We start from the raw sequence: 24,621 nt of genomic DNA on the forward strand, positions 1-24,621 counted from the left end.
GAAAGCCATCATGAGAATTGCTAATACCATCAAGTCTGACAAGGACTTCTGGTCGTCGCACTAGTTTTCCAGACTACGTAGTTGTGACAATGTTTAATTATTTCCTTGAACAGTTGATTTCATTTTAGTTGTTTTTTGTTTACCATCATCAGCAGTTGATAACATCTTGCTCATTTTAAACAGTCATCCTCCATGAATGCCTTTCCTTCTGAATTTTTATAGTTATAAAAAGGGCTGGGATGAAGTCTTACTTTGATCCTGTTGGTTAGATTATTAAGAGTTATTTAAGAAAGATAGTTTATTTGTATGTTTTAAGAAAGCAGTTGTCTGGTATTATCATATTTTTGGAGAACTACCCTCAATTTTTAAAAAATCAAATTGCATCTGGGTTCATCTTCATATTGATTTCTATATTAAAATGGCATCCTTTTTTATACATGAGATCCGAAAATTTTATGGGTATTTTCTGAAGGATGTAGACAGGGAAAACAATTGTTGGAATTCATGGATAAGACATAGTCTCGTTACGGCGATGCAGGACGGGGCAATTTCCTGAGCTGAGGGGAGCTCAAGCCCTGTACCGAGGGAGAGTTCTTGACTGAGCTCAGGAAAGAGTTCAAGTGCGTGCAGAGCTAAGAGTCAAAAAGAAAGTTTCTCAAAGAAGAGGTTATGCTCCAGAAATAAAGCATGGTCTCCTCTCAGAGGCAGGTCTGAGAGGGACAGAGAGACAGAGAGAGAAGACGACGAGAAAGACAAAGACCCCAGGTGTTCAGGGCACTAAATTTATATATCATTCTTAGTTTCTAGAAATTAATGTTCAAAGACTTCGTTTACCTATTTCCTTTGATGGAATGGGCATACAGTACGGAAGATGAGGGTATGCAGCGAGAGAGGCATGCTGGCCACTCCTCCTCGCGCCAGCTCTTGACGATCCCTTTCAGGCCCAGCCGCTCTGGTCCCTTTGCTAAGGGTGAAAAGTAAGACCTGCTCTGCCCTTTATGATCTTCCCAAGTTAATTACCTCTGCGTACCTTAGTTTTCTCACATATAAAATAGAGCTAATAAATCGTCCCTACCTCGTGGGGTTGTGAGAGAGAAATATGTGTGGGGCGTCTGCTGTCTTGCAGAAAAGTGATCATTCGGTGCTGGTTATGTTCTCACAATCATGTTTATTGGTGTGTGGTAATGGAAGGGATGTTTTTACTCTGCGTATGTAGCTGTGGAGAGAGGTATAAATATCCCATTGCAGCTGCTACAAAAAGGCTCTCTGATACCCAGTGGAAACAGTAGTAGATAGGAAAAGGGCTCTGCGCTGTGGAAGACAACTGAAGTGGATTCTTCCATCTAACCTGGTCTCATCATGTTTGCTGTTGACTCCTGTATCTGCCTTGCGGATTATAATTTCTTTCTTCATTCCTGCCTCTCACGGAATCTCACAAAGCTCCCTTCATAAAGTCCCTTGGACTAGGCGGTGCGCTTTCTGGTCTAGAGTCCCCTTTGGGAACTGTGGTGCACAGGGTATGTGGACTGTGAGCGCAGAGGTTCCGTAGTTCTCAGCCTATCAGAGACCACCCTGGGATTCTGCTTTATGACGCCCCAAGGAAAAGAGAAGCCGTTTGCCTTCAAGTAGCCTCTGACCAGCTAGCTGCCTTTGAGTCATCGAGATGCCTATGTCTTCTCTCTCATCAGCTATTTTGTCTCACATGATAGCCATAAATAATGTGCCTCCTCCTCCACTCCGCAGTGTACCGGGTGAGTGGGGACCACACCAAGAATCTGTCATTGTTTTCACTGGTACCTACCCCAGGTATAAGAAATGGGGCATATTCTGCTTTGTCTACCTGAAGCCATTCCAATTCTCTAGATGTCAAGTCTTTCACTTTGTAAGACGAGCATCTGTGTGAACTCCCAGAGCTTCAAACAACAAATACTCTTAAAGAGGAGAGAAAACAAAGACGTAGAGAGGTAAGGTGGCTCCTCAGTGGTTAGGCCCTTGCTGCTGGCAAGTCTGCTAGTGAGCGCCCAGAGTCAGTCCCACTGCCTCAGGGAGCTAACTAATACTTAATTTTTACTAGGAGAATTCTCATTCAAACTTTTCAAGGAGAAAGACAATTCCCATTGCTCTTGGTCTGAAATTTATTCTCATTTCATTTTACTTTTATTTTGTAGTCATTGGTTTATCATATCAAAGGAATTACAAATATAGAGTTAAATATTTTGTAGTTTATACAATTGACAGTAATTTCTTATTTTATAGAGTCAATGTAAACCCAGAACATTTTTCTCAAGACTTCTTGTTATAGCCATCAAACACATAGATCTATTATTTGATCAACAGTATACTGATTGATAATATGTAATAGTCCTAGTGATAGTTGAGATTTAACACATCTTTTAAATAACAAAGGTAATAATTGTGACCCTTTCAACTTCAAAAACATTGACTGTATTGAATATGAAATAAATGAATAATAAATGAATGCATATTGACTGAAATAAAGCATTTACTTTATTAAATATTACTTTATTGAATATGGGTATTATTTTAACAGGGTAAGTTTAAAGTATTGATTTAAGAAGCTAATGCATCTATTTTATATTTCTGTGAGAGTTATCTCTACTTAATATACTTTTTAAGTTAATGGTAAGAGTCTCCAGGGGAAAAGGTGTCACAGGTAGCAGTTGATACCCTTTCAAGAGGTATACTTATGTTTTGAACAGTATTAGACAAAGTTCTTATATTAAACCAAATTAATTCCTACATATGTTACTTTTATTTGCTTTTATTATTATGAAAATATTTTTGGATGTAGTCAAAGTTTTGTATTTCAGTGCAAGTGAAAATAAGTATTAATTGTAATTTTGACAAAACCCACAACTTCTACTGCACAGGTTTTATTTGTGCAAAAGAAAAAAGGTCACCCTAAGCCTACTTTTTTTTTTTTTTATCAGCCTAGGAGACACAGTAGCTGGCAGTTAAAAGATCAAATTAATTTAGAATCAGTGGGACAAGGTATGTGCCACCCTCTGTAGTGTCTCCCAAGGACACTTAGCTTGTGTGAAGTGATTAAAAGATGAAAAATCAGGAGCAGTTTAGATCTCAGAACTGAATGGAGCATAATGAGCGTAGGAGCTCCCGACTTTCCTGTCAAAGGTTCCCACTTGAGGTTCCGTGTCTGTCACTTCTCTTTGGAGATGTGTCCTGCTTGCTTAGTAACCATGTCTTGGTGTTAACACTAGCAAATTGGCACTTTCCCTTAGCAAACTCTGATTGTCACTACTGAAGCAGTGATCTCATGAAAGCGAATGTGAGGATGCTTTTAGTCTATAATGTGACTGGACCTGAATTATAAAGGAGATATAAATGGGGGTGATTCAGAATGTACTGGATATAAATAGGAAGGCTCAGTTAAGGACCCTACAAACATCTAGCCATTATATACCTCCTTGTTTACTTTGAATGAGCTTAGTTAGGTTATAGTTGGTCAGTCTTATTTACCTTCTGTAAAGTCTGTATGTGAGTCACATTTATTGAGGACTTTTCATAAATGTTGTATAAACATTTTGCACATTACATTGTCATTTCATTCATTTCTCACAAGAACATTATGAGGTCTGTTGTAGGCATAATAATGGCCCCCAGCGATGCCCACATCCTCATCCCCTGAGTCTGTGACTGTGCTCTGCCACATGGCATGGGGAGGTAAGGCTGCCGATCAGATAACCTTGAGATGGGAGAGGATCCTGCATTACACGGTGGGTCCAGTGTAATCACAAGGGTCCCTTCTTCTAAGTGGAAAAGGGAGGCAGGGTCTCAGTGATGCCAGCTGACAAAGGCTCGACTGGCCATTGCTGGCTTTGAAGATGGAAGGGGTAGGGGACACGAGCTGAGGAATCAGGCACCTCTAGGAGGTGGAAAAGTAAAGGAATGAGTGCTCCCCCAGAGCCTCCAGAAGGAATGCAGCCCTGCTGGTATGTCGGCCCTAGCCCAAGAGACCTGATTCGGATCTCTGACTTCCAGACTGTAAGGTAATACATCAGCGTTGATTCAGGCCAGTGAGTCTGTGGTAATTCGCTGCAGCAGCAATAGGCAACTAATAGGGTCCATTTCACAGTTGTGGGTAGTGAGGCTTAGGTTTCCTGCCGAGGCTCACACACAGTCATCCCGTGGCGGAGCGCCCTGTGTCCTCCACATAACAGATTCTCTTTACTCACAAAACGCTGGCAAAGTCAGCGGCCCTGGTGTCCTAACCTGAGGCCCCGACGTGCCCTGCACATGTCACCAGCTGGATGCTGTCTGTGCGCTTGTTGCATCCCGCTTGTCGGCTGCTCAGGCACTCCGGACTTAAGGGAGAGAACATACCCCACTTCGTCAAACACTCCTCCGTCCTCTCTCCTTACCTGAAATTCAACTCACAGACATACCAAGTCGTTAAGCTTCTTAGGTCACTTGCATATTTTTTCTTTGAAATTTTCAAGTCTTTTCCTGTTATAATTTCTCTGACTTGTGTTTCAGGATTCTCACAGCTTGTTAGGGTTACTAGGAAAGATGACTGATCTCAATCAAAAAGACACGACACTATTCTAGGTGGGAATTGTTTTAAAGACCTTACAGTTAGCAAAGCCTACAGTAGTTTTACCACCTGCATGAAAGCATCTGGTGTAGACATTGATTTCCTGGAGAGACAAAAGGAAGAAAAATGTCTTAAACATGTTTAATAGGACCCACAAAGCTATCCTTTAGCTTTTGGCTGGAGGAAACCCCTTTTATACTTATGAATAGGAATATGGTCTAAATAACTTTGGTTGGGTTCATATGCTATGCTTCTATTTTCTTCATGCTTATTGGCTTATCCTTCTGAGAGAGGACAAGTTCAAAAATGGACTTTACATTTTGACTACTAGTTTTTCTGGGAGAAAGATTTCTGTGCTTTAACAAGGGGTTTTGTTGTTCTGTTATTCTAGTAACAAAAAGAGTTTCAGCTTCACAAGATATTTGTAGGTACATTTTGCTGTTCCAACGTATGAGGATGTAGAAGGGGAAAAAAGCGTATAAGAGCAGAGAACTTCAAGGAATTTAGAAACAAGATAGTACTCCTTCCACGAGTGTTTTCCTTGGCTCTTCTCTCATTTTATGGCGCACATTTACAGAAAAGCTGAAAAACTGTCATCATTCCTAACACTTCAAGGGCATTTCCTGTAATTTGAGAGTCTTTCAGTTCTTTGGTAGCTAAAGATTAAAGGAGTTTCAAGGTATAGATTTATCTGGAAAAGTGAATATTGCTCCATTTTAAAGTTTTAAACCATTAAACCATTCAATTCTTAGGAGTGCAAATAAGAAAAAGTGGGGGTCGTCCCTGGAGAAGGAAGATGGAGAAGCAGACTAATTTAAGAGAAAAAGAGGTTGAGAAAGAGAGATGAGAATGGATAGCTCACGGAGGAGTAAGGGACGGAAAGGGCTGAATGTCTGTGCGCGTCTCTCATTTGTGTAATTGATGACAGTCCCCATGCACATCAGATGATTTAGGAAAAGAAATACTGGAAAATTATTTTCTCAACTTTATTTTTCAGTGTAGAAGTCATTTTTTCTTTTCTTTTTTTTAATCCAAAGGAGAAAAAGGTGTTTTATTGACAAAAAAGCATTTCTTCTTTTTTCTTTTTACTGTTATAACTACCTCAATGTACTTGTACTTTTTATTAGAAAATCTTGAGTAGCCTTTAAAAATTAAGTTATGGCAACTTAAACTGGAGCAGGATTGTGACAGGGGGTTCAGGCAGGTAAATTGCAGTGCATTTCAAATCAGATCTCCCCACTAGAGGTCACCCTAGGACACCCTCCCTCCCCTGAGTGCAGGCATCCTGTCTCAGAAATACTTAGGCATTAGCCTTCTGTGTCAATCCTTCAGCCATCTAGACAGGCCCTCGTTCATCAGTTCATCTTTGACTGAAGGTCTCCCCTCCGGCAGGTGGTATAGACTAGATTTTCTGATACGGTGCTTTAAAAAGAAATTCGATCATGTGAACTCTCCACTTAAAAGTTGTCAGGGTCCTACTCTCCTCCCAAACTTAGGTTACAATCCATTTTCCTCAGTCTAGCATTTAAATTTTTCACGATTTGGCTAAAATCTGTCTCATGTTCTAGACTTTATACTTCCATTGATATAACTTACCACTGTAGCAAAAATGCTGTGATTTTGACATCCTTTGAACCCACGTGCAATGCTGCTCAGGGGTTCATGAGGACTTCCTAGGTTTCATTAAGCATTCAGATGGCGATATTTGGCACGTGCTCCGTATGTAGGCTAGAATCATGATCTTCCAGACAGGCCACTGCTCCTCTCCTGGGAGCAGTTCTCACAGCTGCCAGGGCAGCAGCCCACAGAGCCCTCTTTGAACACCCTCCCCCTCTCCGTGGTAGTTCAGGTTCAAGGTCATGAGAGTCACATAGGACCATTGCCGAATCCCTCTGGCTTAAAAGTCTCCTAGCCCACAGGAGCCAACATCTCTCATAAAAATTCTATAGGCATTATTTCCAAGTCCTCTGCAAGGAACTTCTCAAGTACAAGTATCACTGTGCCCAGGGAAGCCCATATCAGTGGTTCTCCATCAGGTCTTGCAGGTCATTTGGTTGTGCCTAGTCCAGAGGAAACTGGCAGATTAGGGGTCATTGTTATCCTAAGCAGTGTTGCCTAGCAACCTACTGACACTCTACCTTCATCTAGGCTGTAGGGAACAGAGCTGGAGAGTTCCCATTCAGAGGGGAAAGTTGCTCAAGTCATACCATGCTACTCCTCACCACCATCTTGTCTCTTAGCTCGTGTTGCCTCTTGGGGTCCCTTCCCTTCTCTGCTCTGTTTGCTGCGATCACTGCAGTTCTTCAAAGTTCTACTCAATGACTGTCATCTCCACAAGGACTTCCCTGGCCTCTCCAGCAGGAAGTAATTCCTTCCTTACCTTTGAACATCCTTAGTGCTTCTTCTACACCCTTCCAATTATTCTTGTCACCTTTAACCTCACACAGGTACCTTATATACATGTGCCTTAAGGTCATGACTCTTATTAGATGAATATCTGGAGATAGGTGGTTACCTCTTACGTGTCTTTATAACTCCAATGCCTAGCAAGCAGATGATCAGTAAATGGAAAGAAGAACAAACAACTTTCACAGTTTATGGGAATTTGGGTAAATAGGTCTCTTTTGAAAGTTATGCAAATAAAATATGCATCAGGCACAAGAGAATACTGAAAAATTGAGTCTTTCTCCCAGCCAGTATTTCTTATCGTCAGAAGTAGCTATCATGAAAAAACATTTTTCTTGAAATTTTTCATGCGTGTTAATGTATACATGTACGTATGTATATATGTACATGTATTATACACATACATACCCATGTGTGCATATGGAAGTGTGTGTATTTAATCTTGTTTTTCAATACATATGGTATGGCATTTTTGTTACCTTATTTCATACCTTTATTTTTTCACTTAACAATGTTATATATCGTGAAAGCTTTTTTACGTCAACACATACATATGTACCTTATTCATTTTAGGGGTGTATTATATTTCCTTGTTTGGATACACCAAAATGCCACTTATGAATGTGCCAGTCATTAAGCTAGTGTACCTCCTCTTCACCTTCCCCTTCAGTGTTCTGCTTTTTAAGACTGGGGCTGTGACTCTGCAAACCAGTTTTTCCCAGGAAGCCAGGTGGCTTCCTATTAGGACCTGTCAATAGCAGGTGTTAGAGGGAGTTTGGAAGGCAGGAGGAAAGTTAAGGAAAGTGTTTATGCACGTGTCTTCTGTTTCTAGTTTGCTTTTCCTCCTTGTGAATGTCTCTCTCTGGCAGTGTGTTTTTCACCTGAGCGGTGGCTGTTCATTGAAGCAGCAGTAGTTAATTCCATTTGCAGTTGTCCCAGCATCCCCAGAAATAGTCCCATCGAACCCACTCCAGAGTCCAGGGCAACTCTCGTATCCTGCTTCAGAGGTTCAGGCCTTGACTTTACAGGGCCACTTCCCAGGCTTTGAAGTTCTCGTAACTCAGTCTCTTCCCTTTGTTTCACCAGCAAAAGTAGAGGTGGTAGTTGCTTTCTGCATGATATTTGGTGTTCCCTTTTTGCAGTGCAGGTCTCTAATACCTAACTGATAGTTCTTTGTATTAATTTTTTCCCATGAGATTTATTGGTGTGGTTTCTGTCTCCTTACTAATGCAGTGGGAATCTGTTTCTAGTTAGTTTAGCTCTTAAAATCAAATCAAAATCCTCACATGCCTTTTCGAGTTTGTAAGCAAGTATATTAATAGAACTTCAAGCTGAAAGGATGTGTGCATTTTAAATTTTGACAACTATTGCCAAATAGTCTGCCAAAGAGGTTATATGGATTTCTAGTCTCACTATCAGTATATGCGAGTGTTTGTCCTGCAGTGGCAATACTAATATCATGCATTAGAAAACAAGAATTTTGTCAATTAATCGAAAAGAGTTTTAATTGCCCTTTAAGTTTGCATTTCTTTAAGAGTGATGTTTAGAATATTTTCATGTATTTGTGGTGATTTGTATTTATGTGAAGAGCCTGTTTATGTCCCATTCACTGAGTTATTTTTTTCCTTTTATTTGAAAGAACTCTGTATAAAAGAAATTCACACTTTGGCATATACTTTACAAATATTTTTCTCAGTTTGCATTTTTCTTTTGTCTTTATGATTTTTGTGCCATATAAAGGTTTTGGATTGTTTGTTTTCTGTTAACAATTCTTGCTTAGACTGTTATTCTCCATGCCAAGACATAAAATAATTCTCCATGCCAAGACATAAAATAATTCTCCCATATGTTCTTTTAGTATTTATACAGTTTAACTTTTTCATATTAAGCTTGTTAAATGTTTGATGCATCTGGAATTTATTTTGGTTTAGAATAGTGAGGTATGGATGCAACTTCATGTATATATGGATATATTTCCAAATGAAAAACCAGCTGTTCTAACTCCATTTGTTGAGTAATGATCTCTTTCCTACTAATTTGAGAAGCCAGTTTTTATTATGTGCTAAATTTTGTATGCATTCTGTGTGCATTTCTGGATCTGTTATTTGCTGTTTCCACTTATCTGTTGTCTATGTATGCATTTGTGTGTTGAATTGTTAAAATTTGAAGTATTATAATATATTTCAGTATATGATAAGATTTTTACTGACTACTTTTTTAACACACAATTTTGCTATTCTCCCATGTATATTTTTCTATGTGAACTTTAGTAATATTATACATACAAATAAACATTTTGATATTTTAAGTGAAAATGCGTTAAATTCAAAGATTGAGACAATATTGAATTACAAAAAATTTAAACAATTTTTGAAACTCACATAATCTTATAGAAACATTGAAAGTTCAGTATAAAAAACTCATATTTCTAGAACCATTCGATACTTCATCATCCTTAAATATTTTAGTGTGTATTTCTTAAAAATAAGAACATTCTCCTACATAATTAAATATATCTGACAATCAGGAAGTTAACACAAATAAATTACTGTAATTTAATTCTTAGACCGCTAGATTGAAAATCTGAATTTAGTCAATTGTTTTGATAATGTTCTTTATAATAAAAGGAGCCAATTCAAAATTTCATCTAGGATTTCATTGTCTTGTGTCTTCAGTCTTCTTCAGTCAGTTTTCCCTGCCTTTCATGACCTTGATGCTGGGAGATTACAAACCACTTCTTTAGTAGAATATCCTTCAGTTTGGTTGGTCTGATGTTTCCTTGTGATTAGATTCAAATTAGACATCTTGACAGAAGTGTCAGAGAAGTAATTGTGTTCCATCTCATCAGGTGGCTTGTGATTTCACCTTGGCCCACTATTGATGATATTCACTTTAATCGATTGATCTTGAAGGTGGTATGTTGCTGTAAATTTACTCTTTTCTCTTTCAAATTAATAAGTATTTTGTGAAGAAGTATTTGAAGGTATTAAAATATCCCATATCTCATAAAATATTTAATCAATCAATCAATAGCAAATAAGTATAAACTTATGGTTTCCTAGTTTGTTCAAAGTATTTTAATGAGTTACTATCATAATATATTTTGATGCTGGAATCATTCACTGTTTGGCCACTGGGAGCACCTTCAGGTTGGTTTGTCATTGCTTTCTGACACAATATTTTTCAGGCTCATCTTGTGCTTTCCCCATCTGAGCCTTGGAATTCACCATTTTCCTAAGGAACCCTGGTTCACTGTAATGCAGAATTGTGTTTAGAAGTCAAGATCTAGCTGCTATGTGTTCATTGATATTAGAGTGTCACTGCTCACAGACCCTCTCAGTGGACAGATCTAAGGCACACACATTTACATTTATCTTTGTTCGTTTATCAATTTATTTATATTGAAAACCATGAATTTACACTAATTCTTCCAATTCTAATGCAACACTACAGGGTTCATTGTGGTCTTCTCTCTTTCTGTATTTGTAACTCCATCCTCTGAAGTGAGAAATGTTGTTCCTGTTACCTTTTCTGTAATACCTGTGATCAGTTCCCCCGTGTGTAGCCAGTCTTCCGAATTCACTGCTATGCCATTCCCACCGAGTGTCCCACATCCAGCACAGGCACGTCCCTTCCCCTCCCATCTTACATGATCACTCACCCTCCACCCCGATTGGCCTCTAATATTTTGCACTGGCCCAGCCCCACATATGGTACCCTCCACACCATGTTCTTGGCCACTGGGCACCCTACCTTCCATCCCCACCTCTGGGCACCACTGATGCCTCCCTTCCTCCGCTGACCTAGTGGTTCATAGAAAGGGGCAAGCTACTGGGTATTTGTCTTTGTAATCAGCCATTTCACTGAATATTCTAATGGATTGTAGTCTAAGAGGTTCTGCTTTCTACTTATATGGTTATAATGTTAGCAATGATTTTTGTCTCTTTTGTCTAATTTTTATAACCTGTGAATTTCATTTATCAAATCACATTACTCAGTATTTCCAGAAATGGGTAGCACTAGTGGATATTTTTATCTTATTTCTGAACTTGTTATTTCTAGTGTTTCAACATTAAACATAATTCTGTCTTTTGGTTTGGTATATTTATCAGGTTATGAATAGAAACGTTTTCTACTTAAATTATTTAAAAACAACATTGAATTTTATTAAATATTTTTTTCTGTATCTATGGAGATTATGATTTTTAAAATTTTGACTTGTGGTAAATTATACGGTTATATTTCATAGTTCCCATTTCCAATTACTTGGCTAAATCTACCTTTATTGTGTGATATCACTCTGTTAATGGGTTTGTGGGCACTGTATATTTAAAATACTCATTTTTATTTAAAAAGATCAGTTTTCTTTTTCATGCTGTCATTGTCTTATTTGGGTACCATTGTTTAGCTTGCTTCATCAAAGTAATTTGAGAGCTCTTTTTTGTGTTTTGAAACATTTAATTGCCATTAGAAATATTTCTTTGATAAAGATTTGATAGAGTTCACCTGTGATAATACCTTTGGTGCATTTGTGTGTGTGTGGCAGAAAGAAATTACAGTGAGATTATTCTCCATTTCTTTCAGGGCAATTATTTCTGTTTTCTCCCCCTTCCAAGGTCAATTTAAGTAATCATTTTCTTGAAAAAAATATTCATTTTTATTCAGAGTTTTATTTGGGGATATTCTTGCATGAAACACTCCTTTGATTTTCTTTATAATATTTATAATTATTTCCCACTTTTATTTCTGACATTGAGTACTTATGACATTTTTTTTCCTGTTTAGGTAAGTTAGTAGTTTATTTTTCCCTTCAAAGAACCAGCTTTTGAATTTACTTTTCTAGTTTTTCCTATTTCATAAACTCATTAATTTCTGCTTTTCTATTTTCTCCTTACTATTTCCCTCATTTAAAATTTCTTTTTCTACCTTTTCTGTCTGGCTTATTTTGCCTAGCATGATTTTCTTGAGGTCTATCCATGTTGTTGCAAATGGCAGTATTCCATCTCTTCTTATGGTTGAGTAATATTCCACTGTAGTGACAGAAAGAAATCTAACTATGGAAGGAGAACACACAATGTGATATACATATATGCATGCACCTTACTGAAACTTACTGGATTTCATTAACCAATGTTACCCTTAAAAATAAATTAATTTTTAAAAAGATTAAAATTTATTTTTCTAAATTTTTGAGTCAAATGCTTAATTCTTTTTATTTTATTCTTTCTCTTTTCTTGTGATATATAATGGGCCTTATATTAACAAAGATAATTGATTTTTCAATTGCACCATGGATTCTAGTTTAGGATTAATTTTGTATCCATGCTTTTATATCAGCTTCTAATCCTTTTTCAAGTTTACTCTGGTCAAAATCCTTGATTTTATCCCCATTACAGTGTTAAGCCCCTTTACATCTGTCAAAACTCCGACTAAGACATATTCATGAGGGGAAAACAAGATGGGGATACAATTGTAAACTTAGTACTCTTTGAAACTCTCTGAGCTTTATCCCTGTGTTAAAATTGATCACCAGAAAAGCTCAACTGGTATTTACAAAGCTGCAATTTCATGTTGAAATCTTTTGGCTTTTTCCTTTTTAATGAAACTGCTTCAAAGACAAAATCCATTACGTTGCTCAATAACCTTTATGTAGAGACCCTTGTGACAAATATCTCTCTTGGAAATGAGGATGAGTGAAGAGGACATTTTTTAGTGATTGTAGAGTGTCCTTTTAGGCCGTGAGTACTATCTAGACATTCTGGTTTTGAGATTTCTTGGCTGTACCAAGCCTAATGTAAAACTTTACTCTCAAGTGCTGTAGCTTTTCTTGGACAAGGTGATTTTTCAATTTTTCTGTTCTAACAATTCTTAGACTTATTCATTCTATGATACTTTTTAGTTTTTATAAGCTGCTTTAGCTGAGGGATGAAGATATTTACTTTTTCAAAGCCCCTTTTTTAATCAGTATTTCTCAAACTTTTTTGACCTTTTTCCACATCTCTATGGCACCACAGCCTTTCCTGTCCACACCAGTCACCAGGACTATGTCTGACCCTGTACTAAACTGGGCCAGGAAAATGCACTAAACCAATAGTTAGCAGAAGTATTTTCTTAATCCATGTATCTAAAAATATACTATCATTAAGATTTTATAAAATATTCTATATCAGAAATATTAGTATACTAAAAGTATTTTTGATATAATCTAGCTGTAACTTGGCTCACCTAAAATATTTATTCCATGTGATGCTAGAATGCAATTACATATATATTTTTTTTTTGTTTCTTAAGGCTTGACGGAGTAATGTAGATAAGAAAATGCCTAAATCATATAATTAGTACTTTCAAATTTATTAAATGGTATGATTTTATGTGGATAGCAAGCAGTTTTTTGTTTAAATTTTTCTTACTTCAATTTCATATTTAGGAAGCTGGTATCTATTACTGATGATTAATTTTTAGATCACCAAAGGGTTAAAGAGAACATGAAGTTTTATGATTCAGTAACCTGAAATTGACCTGGGTGGCTTTGGACATGTCGAGTACCAATTCTTTGTTAAGGGGATGTAGTCAATAAATACATTTTAAAAAGCTTTAGGAATGTGTTAAGCCACAGTGTTTTCAGTGCTTTTCACTGAAGGAAGGAGTAATGCGTGTGCTGGTGTTGTTCCTGTGTTCTGTTTTGTGGTGTTTCTCACAGTAACCATTCTCCTGGAGTAAGGAGAGGGCCTGTGACACGAGTGCTTGCTGCTGTAAGGATGCTGATCATGCTCACTGCTCTGGCAGTTCTTTCCAGCACTGAGGGACAGTCACAATTACTTTTCCTTTTGGCTATGACTACTGTCTTTCTGCTGCTACGGATCTTTTGTGACCTGCTTACGCTTGAACTTCAGAAGGAATTACACACTGAATCTAGACACCGAAGGTGCTGTGGAATGGGACTGGCCCAGGATGGGGGCTTGTGCAGGGATGGGTCAGAACTGCCAGTGTTGCGGAGAGAGAGGCAGAGACAGAGGCCTCAAGGAAACTCTTTTTTGAATTGTCATGTCCAGACTTCACCTTCTAAAGATAGAAGATAAGGTTTGTGAAAGGCTCACTTCCAGAGGAGCAACAGGACATATCACACTCCAGCATTTACTGGAATTAAGCAAACAATAACAGCCCAAATTTGACGCCAATGAAAAACATTAAATTCTTTCCTTATTCTAATCACCTTATTTAACTCTGCTTGCACGTCAAACGAAGATTGTTAATATATAATAATACCTCACTTTCATAGTCACAGAATTCTTTTACTATGATGAATGTTTGCAATTAAACTCTATTTACACATTTGGTTAATAAGATTACAGAAAATTACTTGCATTTTTAATTGATTTTTTTTTTTTTTTGGCAGGCTTGAAAATGTCTACGCACATTGATTACGGTCAGTTGAATGCATTATGCAACAGGAGTGGACAGCAAAGCTGGTAATATATTCACGCATTTCTCTTTTTGTCACTCAAATGAATATTACTGTGTTTGTTTCATGGATAAAGTATAGTAATGAACCATTATTGACTCTCATAGATACCTGATTTACCACGCAAATAAAAATGTTTGAAAACTGGAGGTTATTTGCCCAGATTGAAGAGACAGAATATATATGTCACATTTTAGAGGAACAATTTTGTGTGAAACAAACATAATTTATCCCTAGCTGGGTCCTCCCTAGTACTCTGAAAACAGTCATAGGGGAAAAAGCTTTAAATGTGTTGTGTGTTGGTTTGATATGATTTCAAATCCACCTGTGTTTAGGACTTATATGAGATTGTTTTAATCTGCCTGCTTATGACAAAAAGAAGTCGTTTTAGAAGTAAAGTTGTTTCGGCATGAGTGAATTAGCTGTGTCAGGATGTCCTCTTGTCGCTGTTGCTGTTGGTAAGGACCCCAGCTCAGCTGCTGAGGGGCACAGTGGGGCTCATGGGTGAGGCCCTGTGGAGAAGCCGCCAGGCCAGAGGATGTCTGGGCTCTAGATGCCGGAGGCTGTGAGCGCTACAGAGAGTTTCGTCTGGTGGCAGTGGCGTTAACCCAGGCAGCGGTCTCGGGAAGCGAAGGGACACCCGTTCCTGCCGTGGCCCAGGGGACTCTGGTCGGCAGTGGCTCTACACCACGCAGCAGTCCCTGGGGTGACAACCCTGGGAGCAGCCTCGCCTGCGCCCACACGGTGCCTTCGCCCCCTAGCACAGGGGACTCGTGTCACCCCTGGCAGCTGGAAGTCAGCTCTTGGTGCTTAAGGCTGGCTCTTCTGAGTGCTTCCTATAGAAAGGTCCACCGCAGCTAAATTTGACTTTCTCAACCCTTGCCTGGAATACAGTGTGACTAATCTATCATTGCTTTTGAGGATGTTATTTCTTTATTGGCTTAAGGGACGTTATCCTGTATGCTATTGGCTTGTGAAATTTATGCAGGGAACCTGCGTTAAGTAAACTGCTGGCACACACAGACTCAGTCTCTGAGCATAATTTGCCACTGAAGACAAAAGAGAATGGTTGAAATCACAAATCTTTACTGCACAGGAGATGCCTAGCTGAAATATACTTAAGCCAAAGAACTGGGAAATACATGGTTCAAAGCTCACAATTCCTGAGGTATATTATGCTTGAAGATACGTATTTTTTAAATTTATTTTCTTGCCAATGCCTTCACTCCGGTTGGAGTGTTGAGTGTCTTTAGTATCCATCAGTGTCCACCCCGCCCCCCCACCCTCCCCACACACACACCTTCCTTCACTGAGAGGACCTTGCTTCACCTTTATGGGGCCCTGAGAAAATGCTCTTAGGTACAGACTTTCTACTTTAAAACATCTCTGTATAGCATCCTCTTAACTCTTCAGATTATGTCTATGTTTTTATTCATCTTTCCATTCCTTATTTCTCAGAGAAAGAGAAAAAGGCATACTTTTTTGAAATTCCTTGGATTTCTCCAAAGAATGCCTTTTTTCTATGTGCTCCTGCCTCCTCCTCACTCCCAGTGTCTTTCGGCATATGGTAAAGAATTAAGCACTTGCACTCAGGTTGCCTGGTCTGAACCTTGGCACAGCCATCTTCCGGATGTGTGACCTTGGACCACACTCTTGAACTTCTTCGGGCCTTTCTTTATCTACAAAATGGGGAAGATAGAATATTGGCTAATATAGAGTTACGTAAAGGCTAAATGATCTGATACATATAAATACCCTAGACGAGTGCCTGGCACATAGTAAGAACTAACATTTTTTATTATTTAGTGGGGCAGTATATCCAAAATATTAAGAAATGGGTTTTGAAGTCAGTTCAGTTTTCATCTGTACCCTGTGTCCTCCACATGAATTAGGCAAATTATTAAGTTTTCAGTTTCTGTATGTGTGGAATGGGTGATAAAGTATACCAGTCTCTCAGGTTATACAAATATACAATGAGACAAAAACAAAGTAAAGATCTTACTTAGCACAATGGTTGGCCTATAACAAGTACCTAATACATAACAGGTAAGTGTGTAAAATAGATGATTGTGGAACGTGAGTTCTAAATAGAAAAAAAAAAGGAAAAAAAGAAATCTTAGGAAAGCTTCCAGTGATATCAGTGGTTGGATTAAAAAAAGCGTAGGTTCTTGTCAATGTATTTCTATAGTAAAAGAGTAGGATTGAAAATGCTGAACGTCATGTCAAATTACATTCATGTTGCATTATTTAAATTCAGTTAAATAGTATTCTTAAAGTATATTTGTTTTATGTGTAGGATTAAATAGTTGTTTTAGAAACTTTGGAAAAAGTTTCTAAATATTTTAGAATAAATATTTTACTATGTGTCATTATTATTTACATTGACAATGAAATAAGAAAAGCCTCTTAAGCATTTTTATATTCACTGCTATGAGACAAATATTGACTAAGATATTTGTCATTATTCAATTTTAAGTATAATCATTTTTGAAAATTATTGAAATAAGCTGTCAAGATGAATGTTTAGCATTTTAAAAAACTGACCAACTTTTCATAGTGATTGTTGATGGAAAATTGCATGAGGCAAGGAATTTCCAGAAATAAATGTCATTACTTGACACCGAATGACAGTAGATCTTGTTGTTGACGTGTTTAATATTTGCAATGGATTGAAACCTGGCTGCAAGTAGGAATCAGCTGGAGGAGGAGATTTAAAGTAGAAAAGCACACCCAGACTCCACCCTTGGTTGATCTTGCTTCTTCAGGAAAAGCGTCAGAAATCTGCACTTATTAAAGTACCCCAGATGATTCCAGCGATCTGCTGGATTTAGGAAATGCTGGTCTTTCAGTCTCACACAGCTTTGTTCCAACCCTAAAAAAGTACTGCATGAGATTTTCATTAATCATTGCAAAGACTCAGATGGTTATACTTTCCAGTAATATATTTGTAAACTATATGTGAATAATTTTGGAGGAATTTTAATTATCTTGTATATTTTATCCAAGACTTTAATCAATTACAGAAATAAAAGTTTTAAGAAGCCTTAGCTTAAAATTAAATTTTAATGTTGACATTGCCATAAATTTATTTAATAATCTTAAAATATTTCTCACTGAAGCACACTATAGAAAATTTTTATAGTGGGTATTTTAAAAGCATAAAATGTTTATGTTTCATATTTTTGTTATTTGCTTCTTAGAATAAGTAGTATAGAATTAAATCGTATGAATTGAATTAAAAATCTTTCCCTTGGAAGCTATTATCTTATCATAGTTACAATTTAATTTCTCTCTCTCTTTTTTTTTTAAAGCGGGAGTGCTTGCAGTGTCCTATCAGCTCACACTAGGTTTATGAAGCAATATCCTAAAATATTTCTGAAGAAAAAAGTCAGACTGCCTAAACTTTTCAAACAGGAGGGAAAAAGGTAATGGTGTCTTCTTTTGACAGAGCTGACGTGTGTGTGCATGCGTACAGGAAAGAACAAATGGAACTCGCACATGGGCATCATTTTATCAGTTCCCAGCACTCCATGTTGGGAATAGCCAAAGAGCTTGAGGTCAGCAGGGAAGGGGACATTCATATACTCACTTTGGAGGAATGTTAATTATGTCGTATGATAATTGGGACTAATGAATGTGTGAGTATTGTCATTAAAATGAATGAACTAGCCTCATCTAATAACAGAGAAAATACTCTTAGAAATGAGAAAGATAATATAATAAATGACACAGAGAAAACTAAGAAAATTGTAAATTATGGTATAATACTTTATGTAACAAGGCTAATTGGATAATCTAGATGTTATTGGTTAATTTTCTAAAAAAAAATATATACTAAATTTATTCCAGAAGATAGAAATTTTAAAAACCGATGGTATAAATAGAAGGTGTAAAAAGTACTCTTCAAAAGTATTTTTGAAGCAAAAAAAAAATTAAAGTGAAAATTAAAGACCTATAAATGATATCACTAAAAGTTCCTTTTAAGTAAAGGTAATTTCTATGCAATCTAATTTTCCTAGAGTATACACAATGGAAAGTAGGTTGTAAGTTTGCATTGGACATATGACTCTGATATCAAAATTTAAGAATAACATAAATGAGAAATACTGATTTTAATTATGACTGTGTAGGCAAACATACAAAATAAATTATGAAGCAATACAATAGTGTATTAGCAGATTTATACTTCATGGTTAAATTGGCTTCCTCTTATGAGTATAAAGGAGGTTCAGCATTAAAAAGGTATTATAATTTTATAATCTTCGTAGCTCAAGGAGAAGCTATGTGATACTATCTGTAGATGATGAAAAGTCATTTAATAGAATTCAGTATCCATATCTCACAGTAAAAGTAAAATCATACTTTTACCTCTCATGTGTGCAGTTAGGTGGCTGCTGAGAGATACAAACGCTTATATGTTTAGCCAGAAAGAAATCTACATTAAAGTAGCAATAAAAATACCTTAAACCGAATTAAAATAAATTTTATAAAATGTATTAAGAAATTATAAATCTTCTCTAAGCTTAGTTTATACTGGTCCCTAATGTAATGTGATGTACCCAGAGACGCCCAGAAGGTGGGAATAGAGCTCAGGTAATTTAGAGGTGCTTTTGGCAGAATGAAATCAATGAAGGAAGATGAATTAGCAGACTCTAAATGCTTCTGCTATTAAAATTATTCATCAACAGCCTTTATCCATTGTTATCGTCATATTCAACACTATAATTCATCATAACACAAATATCATGTGACAGATACAATAGCAAGACTTTGAAGAATGGCACGTGCCTGGCTGTGGGCATTTGGTGAGAATGCCTGATGTCAGGGCACTTGCTGAATGGTGAAGGAAGACAGTCACATGCAAGGAGAGTGGAAGAAATGCTTCACGAACCGTTCGATCCGCCTGGAGCAGTGCCACGTGAATGGAGATGAGTGGGAGACCCGGTTGAGACACAGGGAGCGATTCCTCTTGAGCCAGGAATGTGAACACAGGGCAGGAACGAGATCGAGGACTGCTTGGAGCTGTGGTCATTATCTAAAATTTATTTTATTCATGGATCAACTAGAGAGAAGCTAAATTTTTGGTATAATCACAGATACAGTTAATCGAAGGGACAGAGACACTGTTTTAAAAAGAGCATTGAATTTTGACCCAGAAGACTTGGATTTCAGTTTTCGTTTTGCCCGAAAGCCATAATGTGACTCTAGAATAGTCTCTGAACATTGACTACAGTTTTTTAAAAAATTATTTATTATTATTATTTATGGCTACAGCACCTGGTCTTCCTAGGTGATCTCCCATCCAAGTACTAACCAAGCCTGACCCTGCTTAGCTTCCAAGATCAGACATTGGGCTTGTTCAGGGTGACATGGCCATAGACCATGGACTATTTCTCCGTGCAGACACTAAATGCTTCAGTGGGAGGGATCGACCCTCAGGCTGACCTCTGCAGCTGAGATATCTCTCCCGATTCTTTACTGCCCCAAGGGAGTGTGGGACCAGCCTATTCTGCATCTCCGTACCTCCTACCGGTCTCAAGGTGCATTCTTCTATATGTCCTTAGTTAAAGGACTTCTGGTCAGCTAGACTCCACGTTGTTCTCAATGATGGTTGTTCTGTAGTTTAGTTGTAAATTTGATGTGGTTGTGGGAGGAGGCGGGCACAGCATTTTCCTGCTCTGCCATCTTGACTGGAAGTCCTCACTCTCCACAGTTCTGCCACAAAGTCTGCCATATCTACCTCCACTTCCCCTCTAGGAGATAAGAAAACTTTATACCATTTGCATTTGAGAATTAGGGCTGGGTAGGGGAAAGCAGCCAATTGCTTTATATCTGAATTCTCATCATTGCTGAATTTTTACTGTACTTACTGTTATAATCTATTTACAGGAGTAAATAGGGATAGAGTTTTAAATAGGGTTCAAGGTCTCTGGATGGAATGGCTGAAGTTCTGTGAACATGTGGAAGGAGAAATGTTTGGCTTTTAATATGGCTGTATAAGTTATGCCAGAGTATCTTCTTTCTGTATATGTCAGATAAATGTTTTACTATTAAGCTTTAATATTCTGTGAACTTGAGAGAGATTTTTAAAAAAGAAACCTTTTAGCTCTACTAGCTATGAGTGATTAGACAAATTATATAAACTCAAGCTGTAAGTTCCTTATTTTATAATTGGGGGGTGGTATTGTTTATCTCACATGACTAATATTAATGAGATGCGTATATAACGTTTTGCAGAGTAGCCAACCATTTAAGGACTGAAGTATATGTTAGATGTTAAAGTGTGATGTTATTATGAACAAAACATCTGCAATGGAGTCACTAATGTCAAGGGGCTCTAAGGTGGAGTCAGGAGGCCACGGGGGAAGTCAGACTTATGCTTTTGAACTTCTTTTTAGTGCTTACTGCAAGGCCACATTTGGATCTTACTTCCCTGTTTCCATGCCAACACCTACCCCAGAATCTTGCCACCTGGACCTGACCAGTCATTTTTAGACTAGTCTGAATGCCATGTGTTAGATAGCCAACAGGAAAAGTTTCAAAACAACTTGTGGGTTTTGCCTATATAAGCTGGTGTTCTTTGTCTTCTCTGGAGCACATTTCAGGTTTCCTTTTGTATCTGCGACACTCAGATTCAAATCCCCAAATACCCCAAATAAACTTTTGTTTTAATTTGAAGCCTCAGTTCATTCTTATTAGACACTGTTGTCATCATTATTTCATATAATGTTTATCTTATATTTAATTTTATTTTTTCTCATCTCATGTATATAACTAAAGGTGACTAATCTATGATCATTTGGGTTTTTATTGTTTCCTCCACTATTTTTTTTCTTAAGGATGGACAACATTTGTTAGATTCTTTGCCCTTAGGTTTTACGTGACCTCTTAATAGGAATGATTGGAGCTGGAGAATGAACGGGAAATGGTCATTTATTCATACATCTCTCGGGTACCTAAGTGTATAACATACTGTAGCAGACTAATAAAGTATGGTAGCTGCTTTCAAGATGTTCATAATTTATGAATTTAAAAAACAAAAGTTTTTAAAAAACCATTTATATCATTAGTGCTAAAAAAAACACTGAAAAACAACTTTGGGTGTAAAGAGAAGGATTTTAACCATTGATTTGAAATATTTCCTTAAATTATGTATACCTGACTAATTATGAAAGATGTTTCAATCACTTAGGACAGTTATAATACCTATAATCAAATTCTGCATGTAGAAAATATTTTATGTATGCTAATTTGTAGACTTAACAGAGTGACATGTTTAACTGCACTACTGATGACTGAAAAGAAAACTAAGACATTGAAAAAGGAATATATTAAAATGACAAATGATCTCAGAATAGTGCATTTCTACTCTTGACAATAAAAGTTCATGTGAGTAATTTTTGTGCAATATGCAATACCATAAAATATTATGTTTCTTTTTTCAGAGAACCTAAAGGCACAGAAGAAAGTCAGCCCCAACAGTCTGATGCTGAGTCTCATAATATAGCTGTCTATGTTAAAAAAGCACGAGGCGGCCATACTTTATATGGACCCAAAAAATACGAAGAGAAGTTAGAAGAATTCCTGGCTATCTTAAAGAAATTGTAAGTATTTTTAATATGTTACTACTTGTAGTTCAAGAATTCTTTTAAATTTTTATTTTTTTAAAATGAGTTGCTTGCTGCTAAGTGTACTGTAGTTGTGAACTAGCACTAATGGTTGATCCAGGAGAGATGGAAGTGCTGGAGCTTTGTGTCAAGGTGAATGCAATTCTTCATAGCATTTCGTGGATATATTGGTAATCTATTCAATTATGACACATTTTAATTTTAAGTTGCAAGCAAAGTAGGTGTTATTTACTGATTATGTTAAATCAAAATTATATTTAAAATTTCCTTTCCTTAGGGTTGCTTGTTGGTTTTTCACAGAATTTAAACTGCCTTTCTGTCACAGGGCTTTTAAATAAACTTACCTCTATTCCCTTTAATTTCCTGGAGTGCTTTGTGCTATGATTAGAACATAATTGCCTGAATGAGAAAGAGAAGGAGGAGGAGAAGGAGAAGGAGAAGGCGAAAGAGAAGGAGAGAGAGGGCATTAGATCTGGGCGGAGTCTGGTGACCAGAGATGGTATTGAATTTATGATTAAAATTGAAGTCGAAAGGGTATCATGGGAAAAGGTGATATTGGAATTGAGATTGACAACAGAAAAAAAAAGAGCAAAAGTGCCAAGACTAAAATTGTGCCTGAATAAAAGACCAATAGCATGAATGAGAAATTAGAAATCTGGCATTTATATTTGGAGAAATAAATTAAGAATTCTATGGTGTAAGAACTTCAAAATCTAATTGTAAATTTGAGAAAATATGAGTAGAGCTTTCAGGAAATTTGAGATTGGTCAGATTTGTGATGCTTTTGCTTTAAATTCATTGTAATAACAATGAATATAGCAAATACTAGTCAAATTTGTGATGCTTTTGCTTGTAATAACAATAAATATAGCAAATACTAGAACAAATATAGCAAATACTAGTCACTTTATAGGGAAGTGGGTATGAGGGTATTATCCAGAAGGAAGTCATAACCACTTGCCATCCAGGGGTATGATGAAACCGATAAGCTGTAAAATAGGAAAGTTAACTAGAATGTGTTCAGACAATGTGTTAAAAATATGCACTTTAACTGGTAGAAAATCACTAAAGCACTGAAAGTTATAGGAGCTATAAGATGCTTCAGCCACTTTTATTCCATTAAACCATCCTGCTGATTAAAATTGCACTGAATTGCTATTTTAGGTGTCTAGACACCCATGAACCACTCACTGCACATTTCAGATTGCACTGGGCTGCCGGCCTTTCCAAGGTGATGGTAATCCCTGTCTTTCTGAAAAAACAACAACAACAACAACAAAAACAACAACAACAAAAAACAAACAAACAAACAATAAAACAAGGCAGCGGTTTCCAAATCAGACAAAGATTCTGATATGAGATGCAGGAGGAGCTCCAGTGGCTGTGGTGTAAAAACACTGGGAGGTAAAACTGAGGGTGAAGTCAGAGTAGAACCTGCAAATGGACGAGGGTCCAGTCCCACGTTTGCATGGGCTGCGGTGACAAGCAGGAGCCATGGTAGGTGCCATCCTAACACGGAGGAGAGACCCAGGAGCTGCTGCGGTCCTCTCTCAGAGCATCTCCCAGTGTGGAAGCGAGAGTCTCTCTCATTCTGTTCCGATGCGTTCTTACATAGCCTGGCAAGGGCCTTTGTGTACCTAACCTTTGCCATATTCTGTGGGTCGGAAACAAATCATTGGTTTTGCCCCATCCTCAAAACTGAGGAAAGGGCATTGAGGGCCTTCTTAGGGTTTGTTGGCCACATGCGGTAACACTGTATGTCTTTTTTGACTCCGTTGATCACACGTGAAGTAGACTGAGTGCTTTATGTACACACACAAAATAGTTTAACCAGAACCTGTTTATCGATAGATACGTTCTCAGGTCCAAGTAGCCCTCTGTTCATCTCTCACTGGCTGAACCACAACCAGATCAGTGGGCTTCTTCAGTGACGTGACAAGAAATATTTAAAAACAGCTACCTTATGGTCTCTAAAAGTCTTCATTTTGCCATCCTGCCTGAGATTTTAACAAATAGAAATTAATTTTGAGTAATAGTAGCCTCTTTTTAAAGAAATGCAAATATGCCCTACAAGATTAAGAAACTATTGATTATTGAAAGCTTGGTGTGATTTGGCTTAATCATGTTGATTACTCCTTAACTTCCACTTCAGTTCAACAGCTCTGAGTAAACATCACTAGATAGGAGGACGGGTAAATGAGTTTGAAATATTAAACTCATTGCAATGGGCACATCTGGGAGATGCCACCAGAGAGGAAGGGTTCGAGTAGTTAAAGGAACTGTGTAACTAGGATGTGTGTGCAGAGCAGACGGTGGGAGGAGGGGTGAGAGAGAAAGAGTTGGGACACTTCCTGTTAAATAATGTATTTTATGGCATGTGAGTTTATTATGTGTATTAGTTAGGATTTTAGATTGTAAGCAGCAGAAACTGACACTGGTTAATTAAAAAAAAAAGATGTGGAGGGAGGGGAAATCTCCTCCTCCTCCTCCCCTCCCCCTCCCCATTCTCCCCTCCCCTCCTCCTCCTCCTGCACACACACACACACACACAC

At 37.4% G+C, this 24,621-nt stretch overlaps 1 protein-coding gene and 1 pseudogene across 1 annotated transcript in view; one reads left to right on the forward strand and one right to left on the reverse strand.

Annotated features, from left to right (window-relative positions):
• The first annotated feature begins 1,663 nt into the window (after positions 1-1,663).
• Positions 1,664-24,621, forward strand: part of CNBD1 (cyclic nucleotide binding domain containing 1) — a 173,359-nt gene continuing 150,401 nt past the window's right edge. The window contains exons 1-4 of the mRNA XM_039841979.1: positions 1,664-1,751; positions 14,376-14,448; positions 17,753-17,866; positions 21,887-22,045. Coding sequence (XP_039697913.1) covers positions 1,664-1,751; positions 14,376-14,448; positions 17,753-17,866; positions 21,887-22,045 — 434 coding nt within the window. The remainder of the gene's footprint in view (positions 1,752-14,375; positions 14,449-17,752; positions 17,867-21,886; positions 22,046-24,621) is intronic.
• On the reverse strand, positions 19,707-19,822 carry LOC120585618 (uncharacterized; annotated as a pseudogene).

This window comes from Pteropus medius, unplaced genomic scaffold, assembly GCF_902729225.1.
Source record: "Pteropus medius unplaced genomic scaffold, Ma_sr-lr_union100, whole genome shotgun sequence".
Taxonomy (NCBI): domain Eukaryota; kingdom Metazoa; phylum Chordata; class Mammalia; order Chiroptera; family Pteropodidae; genus Pteropus; species Pteropus medius.